Source organism: Antedon mediterranea, chromosome 4 (assembly GCF_964355755.1).
Source record: "Antedon mediterranea chromosome 4, ecAntMedi1.1, whole genome shotgun sequence".
In the NCBI taxonomy this organism is placed as follows: Eukaryota; Metazoa; Echinodermata; class Crinoidea; order Comatulida; family Antedonidae; genus Antedon; species Antedon mediterranea.
In genome coordinates this window covers 6,957,866-6,965,507 of record NC_092673.1, presented here as the reverse complement: position 1 = coordinate 6,965,507, position 7,642 = coordinate 6,957,866, and the positions used below count along the sequence as shown (strand labels likewise).

General features: G+C 41.0%; 1 protein-coding gene across 1 annotated transcript; it reads left to right on the top strand.

The window, feature by feature from the left end:
• Window positions 1-525: 525 nt before the first annotated feature.
• LOC140046507 (integrase/recombinase xerD homolog) lies at window positions 526-7,245 on the top strand. Its single transcript, XM_072091168.1, has 2 exons — window positions 526-2,348; window positions 6,104-7,245. The coding sequence occupies exons 1-2, from the start codon at window positions 2,132-2,134 to the stop codon at window positions 7,033-7,035; spliced, it is 1,149 nt and encodes a 382-aa protein (XP_071947269.1). The 5' UTR covers window positions 526-2,131; the 3' UTR covers window positions 7,036-7,245.
• The last annotated feature ends 397 nt before the right edge of the window (window positions 7,246-7,642 follow it).

Below are 7,642 nucleotides of genomic sequence, written 5' to 3'. Positions count from 1 at the left end.
TCTGAAAAACTAGCTAATCCCTGGGTTTCGGATCTCTGTTTTGCAGTTGTCTCGGATTTCTGTTTTGCAGGAGTCTCGTATTGAGCTCTGGTATTCATCATTTATATATTATTTTACTACTAACAGGTGGTCGATACTGTACCGTATGGCAAGTAAGCTTGAATCACAACACCTAACATAACTAACAGAAACATCTGCAAGATAAAAAAGATAATGTTTTGCTGAAATTCAAACCAACAGCTTTGTAACAAGCCTACTTCATCAGGCTTTTTCTAATTTTCTAAGCAACACATTTACAAAGTCTATAAATATATATACCTTCCTTTATAAATGTTTAATTTTGACAGTATTTTAAGCTCGTTCTACACATTTTCTGAAAATGTGTGATGTGTCCATAATATGGACCCGACGAAGTTATATCACTACCTTATTGTAGCGTATCACTACCATATTTTCGCACATCACACTCTTTTTGTCAAACTAGTTTGATAGTGTAGACAGAGCTTTAGAGATTAAAAAGAGAATTTTCCGAAGCATATAGGAAAATAGTTTTGTGTCACTTAGCAGACAGGTATAATTGTAATTCCTGATAGAGGGTGTTTCATTTGCCAAGTCATGCATAACATATCGCTGGAGGGGCTTTATAAGCGGCGGCGCATGTGGTTTAATCCTCTCCTTTGTTTTAATTAAGACTAAACCTACGTCCTGCGTCAAAACTCAATTTTCAAATTCCATTTCATCGTTGTCATTATATATTTGGAGAGTAATTTTTCGTATCACATCCTAACTATTCGTGATTTCTTCAGAATTCAACTGTATTTTACGCATTCTCCCTCGTTTCTGTAAGTAACTGTTTTAATTTATAAAGGTATCATGCCAATTACGGTATGCCTTTTCGGGCACTCCTTTATTCGGAGGCTACGTGACTATGCCAACACACCGTTCAACAATGCGGCTAATATGAGACTATCGAAACACAACTTTGTTATTGCCTACAGATGTAGAGGGGGTCTTAAACTTCATCAATACCCATCTTTATTATATGCTTGGCCTGTGTCGCCTGATGTTGTAATTATACAACTTGGAGAAAACGACCTAGCTGACCGAGATAATCGCTACATAGTCGCACGCTTATGCACTTTAGTTAACTTCCTGCTATGCGGAACAGGTTGTAAACTCGTGATGATTTGTCAACTCCTTAAACGATCGCCGAACGTAGTGGGTGGTCGCTTTAACGACAGGATCATTCAACTCAACCGAACTTTAGAAAGGCGGTTTGCAAATAGGCATGATGTTATACTATGGAAGCACAGAGGATTATGGGGCGATTTGTCTCATCTACATGTAGACGGTGTCCATCTCGGTCCATCAGGCATGTACAAGTATATGAGGAGTGTAAGAGGAGCGATGATGCACGCAGAAAAAATTCTTAAAAGGCCAGTATTTAAATAAATGTTTCTATCATCAGTAAATATAAAAAAAAAATAAATAAATAAAAAATTTATTGATGATATTTTTTTATAAGAATATGCAATAATACTGCTACTACTATTATATATTATATATATAGATATAGTATTTTATACTATACAGTATAATTATCTTTCTTCTACTATTACTTAGTAGTCTACTACCTATGATTACGGTAGGCCTACCTAACCACCAACTCATTACATGGTTTTCCTGGGTAATTTCCAGCTATTTTAGCTGTGCCTCCAGGCTTTTTATCTTATGGTCGGCCATTTTATCTTCGGTTGGTGTTATACTATGCCATATCGATTGGCAGTTTTTTTACTCTCCGCCGAATGTATTTTTATTTATAATAACGTAGCCACCAACTATCGGTCCTGGGTAACTTCCAGCAGTTTTATGCTGTGCCTCCAGGCCAAGTGGTGGGGCCGACCATACTATGCTTATATAGCTTTTTATACCATGTTAATTATATTTCTTTTTGGTTGGTTGGCTCACCCACGTTTGGATGTTTACCTGGATAATTACCAGCTATGCTGTGCCGCCAGGTTACTTGCAAATCGATGGGTGAATCATACATGTTACCACGGGATATAAACCCGCAACTACTTTATATAGATATATATTTTTTTTGTTCTTTAATTACTATTATCTAGGTAAAATGCCGAAATCAAAGTCCACCCGCCGGTCAGCGGCACCAAAACCAACCACAACGGAACAACTAACAGCTAATATCGACTATGAAAAATTGGCAGAGGCCGTAGCAAAACAGATGAAGAAACCGACCGATGCGCCTCCTGCTACTAATTCATCAGAGGGAGATGGACCATCGGCGATGGAAGAAGCGGTTACCCCTTTAATCAGCGACCTTCTCCAAGGTGAGCCGTCAACTGGGTGTCAATTGACAATGATGGACACTATTGCCTTGGGGTCGGACATTCCTCTTCCCACCAAAACAAAAATTTGGAACGATCAATATATCGAAATAAGGTCTCTGCTCCCCAACCAACGCGACCCGCATATGTCTGTGACTATAGCAGGAAACCAAGTGCGAGTCGAGAGCGACCAAAAACGGAAACCGCTCACGGTTTTAGAATGGCAACAGGCGTTCCACATCTATGCAGCCATTTTCTTGGAAAAATTCCCAAAGGAATGTTTTAACATTTTAAAATATGCGAACAACATTTTGGAGTTGTCAATTACTGCACAGAACAATGCATGGCGAGCATACGATGAACAATTCAGAAGAGCCCGTCAAGGACGCTCCTTGAAGTGGGAGGTACTGCACACCGAACTGATGCTAAAGCTAGTAACATATCAATCGGTCCCGATGACCACTTCAGGGGTGAGAACGGGATTCAATCAGCCTTTTCGTGGGGTTCCCAAAGGCTACTGCTTTGCCTTCCATACAGGAAAAACCTGCACAGCACATCCCTGTACTTTCAAACACAACTGTCCCTTGTGCGACCTCCCTCATCCCAAGATCCGCTGCAGGAAACAGCGTCCCTCTGGATTCGGACATATCACGGCCAGAAATCAAACAGCCAAGCAAGGCAACATTACCAACACCAGTAAAAGTTAAAGTGCTGGCCTCGTACTTAACCGGTTATTCACCACGCCTCTTTACAAATTTAATTTCGGGATTTTCAGTCGGGTTCAGACTTTGTTGCAACACTCCCCCTCCGCCGGGAATCGCACGCAACCATCCTAGCGCCATTAACCATCCGGAGCAAATCACAACTTTTATTAAGATTGGTATCCAACGCAAAAGGCTAGCAGGCCCGTTTGTCTCCCCACCTTTCTCAGATTTTGTCGCATCACCGTTGGGCGTCATTCCAAAGGCGGAGGCGGGAAAATTCCGTATTATACAAGACCTGTCATACCCGCGGGGCGTCTCTGTAAACTCCGGTATCCCTTCCGAAGCCTCTGCCGTGTCATACGATACAATAGATTCGGTAATAATGCTTGTTCTCCGCAATGGAATAGGATGCCTTATGGCCAAGGCAGATATCGAAGATGCTTTTCGCATTGTCCCGATCCATCCGGACGACTATCATCTGTTAGGTTTCAGTTGGGAGGGTCTACTTTACTTTGACAAGTGTCTACCAATGGGGGCTAGCAGATCCTGCCAAATATTTGAGTCATTTAGTCGAGCAATAATATGGATCATGGGGAACAAATTTCAGGTTCATGAGTCTTCGCACATTTTAGACGATTTCTGGTTCGTAGGCCCGGCGCATTCGAAAACCTGTCGCGAAGCATTAGCCAGTTTCATATTCCTTTGTCGCAGAATTGGAGTACCCATAAAAGATTCTAAGACAGTCGCTCCAACGACGAATATCATCATTTACGGCATTGAAGTTGATTCAATCAACATGATATGTCGCTTGCCGGAGGCAAAAGTAACGAAAATAAAATCAATTCTAGATAAATTTGTAACAAGGAAAAAAGTTACTTTAAGGGAACTACAATCGTTAATAGGGCTCTTGAGTTATGCTTGTTCAGTTGTCCTACCGGGTCGAACTTTTTTGCGAAGACCAGGGCTCGAAATTTACTTTTTTTTTCGACTAGCAAACTTTGCTAGTTGTAAAAAAATTAACTAGCAAAATCAGCAGCATAACTAGCAATCACATTTTTTTTTCGATAAAATAGTTAAATTCTACACAAATCTGAATTTATTTAGGTGTAGACCTAGGCCTAGCTTTTAGGTGTAGGCCTAGCTAGCTAGGCAAAGCTGTAGTAGTAGTAGTACCCTTTTTAGCCTAATTAAAAAAAGATCAAGACATGCTTTCATGCTAGTCAAATCAAGGGCGTTTCGGCCTATGGACGATTCGTCCCGAGACGTTTCGGCCCACTTTTTTTTAGGTCGAAACATCAAACTTTTAAAGTTTGAAGCGGAACAAAATTGACTAGGCCTATGTATAAAATATCATTGCCGATGACAAAACTGAGTTTTATATTGTTTATATCCAGACGTAATTAAAACATTAAATTTAATTGCCACCGAGCGAAATTGGTAGGCCATAACTAATCCGTCCAAGCTACGCCCGCCTCACTCCGCCGTCTCTCGCGCTCCACTCGTCTCTATCCAGGAAATTCCCTATCGCACGAGAGGCATGATGTTGGAATAATAGTGGGCTGATCAATAGTTTGAAAACAGCTTACGGCATTTCTTAAGTGAATTTTTATTCAACGTATTCTTCTTTGATGAATCCTTTGCCCATTGCTGTGTCAATCAGTAATTAAAGTTGTGATGCGAAAGTGTGTGTAATTTAATTCCGCAGGTAAACAATAGGCATAAGAAAATCCATCGCACAAACAACAGGACCTCGTGGTGTGCGAGATCATAAACAAAATTGGAAGAGTCCATTAAGTGGGGGGGGGGGGGTGTTTACTATTTACGAATCTATTAAATACGCGCTTCGACCACTGTGTAGGCAAAATATTTATTTTGTTAAATCCCTAAATTGATAATCGCGTATTCTGTGATCACGTGGTTGATGATTTAATCCTTAGCGACGTACTAAATGCACATGCTTTTGTGTTGGGGAAAAGCTTGCTGTTTATAATGCACATCGCTAACAACTATGCTACCACATGATTCACGGTGCTATTCGCGTTTCCTTGACGTAAATTGGCGGCGTGTAAATGAAACAATTGTTTTCACCAAAGTGGTTCCTATTAGCCGTTGTCGACATAGCGATTGGCGGCTAGCGTGGCTAAGCTAAAAAGTACGTATTTTTCCAAAAATTACACTAGCAAACATTTGCTAGTTTTGAAATTTTCAACTAGCAATTATCAAGAATCTACTAGCAAAATGCTAGTTTGCTAGCGTGAATTTCGAGCCCTGGAAGACTCATCAACCTCCTCTCTCTTGCAAAACACCCAAACCATTTCATTAGGCTTAGTTTAGAAGCGAAACAGGATCTGTACATGTGGCTTACCTTTATTAAACATTTCAATGGCAAAGCCCTCATTCTTCCGGAAAAATGGATCACCTCGGATACGATCCGATTATTTACCGACGCAGCGGGTTCAATCGGATGCGGTGCTATCTTAGGAAGTGATTGGTTTGCGTTTCCTTGGCCGTGTTCATTTTTAGGCAGGTCCATAGCTGTACTTGAATTGTTTCCAATTGTGATTGCGTTGGAAACGTGGGTACCCAGGCTCGCGAATAAGAGGATCCTATTTCGGTCCGACAACCAAGCAGTTTGCGAAATACTTAACAAAAAAACCGCGAAAGACGCTACTCTCCTGCGGCTTCTGCGACGCTTGGTGCTTTGTTGCCTAAATCACAACATTCTGTTCAAAGCAAAACACATTCCAGGCAAGGAAAATGTGTTGGCTGACCTACTGTCTAGGCTCAAAATCAACAAAGCATTGTCATTGGATAAGTCTCTTAGCGCTCATCCTACAGAAGTACAGCATGAGCTGCTTCACATTTAAATGCCTGGGATCATTATGCAGTACGAAAAGTTCAGCTTGGGCTGCTTCTAAGTACTCGGTCACGAACGATGAAGTCCAGCTTGGGCTGCTTCTAAATTACTTTGCACAAAACCTGAAGTCCAGCCGGGAGCTGCTTCAATAACTTACTTACGTTAAACAAGATTAATTTGTATAGTTTATTTTACAGGCTTCTCCATAGACCCACAGCAAGGAGCAGCCAATCCCACTCTGACACCGACAGCGGTCTCCTTAATCGAATCCTCCCTCGCACCAGCCACCAGAAAGGCTTACAGACGTAGTCTGCAACTGTTGGCATCCTGGTCAGGAAAACGAGTACCCTTACCACTTAATGTAGGTACAATTTGTAATTTCCTGTCTCATTTATTTGACAAAGGTCTGGCACCGGGAACAATTTCCTCGCATATGTCTGCAATCTCGTTCGTACACAAGTTAGTAGGCCTACCGGATCCTAGCGGGTTTTTCCTCGTTCAAAAAATTATCCGCGGAATTCATTCTAGGGCGGCAAAAGTGGACTCTCGGCTTCCCATAACAAAAGGGATCTTGATTAGGCTACTCGATGCATTGCAGTTTATAGAACCATTACTACCCCATCGTTTGTTACTTGAAGCATTATTTCTTACAGCGTTTCAGGGGTTTTTTCGACTCGGAGAATTGGCATCTAAAGCCAAAGATTCGAACGTAGTACAGCGCAACGATTTAACTCTGAACGAAACTGGGGCCTTAATCATAATACGACACCACAAAACTGGAGTTGGAAAACCCCCCGTTTCGGTATCATTTGCACCATGGGTTAGAGAAAAGTACTGCCCAGTAGCCGCACTAACAAACTACCTCGCACATTGCCAACAGTCCACAGGTCCCTTGTTTCAGCACCTTGATGGCAAGGCGGTTACACAACAATTTGTGTCGTGCCGGCTGAGAGCGGCAGTGTCGTTTATTGGGTTGAATCCGAGCCATTACAAGGGCCACAGTTTTCGTATTGGGGCAGCAACACATGCTGCGTCATTAGGCATGTCAGATAGCCTCATTCAACAATTTGGGAGATGGAAATCTTCTGTTTTCAAGAAATACATTCGTATTTCATCGTTCAGTTCATAAGGGGCAGGTCCGTGGTTTTTGTTTGGTCTGGGTGGGAACCCATCCAAGGCTGGGTTTTTGGCGTTGACACCCAGACTCATGTCTTATATACAGCCAATTTCATATTTTATTGTATTTTAATCAGACTCAAGTAGATTTATAGATGTATATATTTGATGCTTAAGTCAAATTTGTTAACCTAATATTAAGTACTGTTTAGTAAGTAGAGTTTAATACTTTGATTTATACTTTGTTTAAATATTCTGATAACTGATATCCGTTATGCAGTATTTGATTTATGTTTAAGATGACATAACGTATAGGGCGTGACCCATTTTATATTATGTAATATAATTAAGTTTTATACTAGAAGTGATATGTCATCTATGTTTTACCAATATACACGTTTTAATATTCGTCATTTGAATAAATGACATTTCCATCCAATGATGGTTTATCTGTGTTTGTTTGTTGTCCTGTCCGGTCGCTAGCGTAACACAAAGAGAATTTTCCGAAGCATATAGGAAAATAGTTTTGTGTCACTTAGCAGACAGGTATAATTGTAATTCCTGATAGAGGGTGTTTCATTTGCCAAGTCATGCATAACATATCGCTGGAGGGGCTTTAT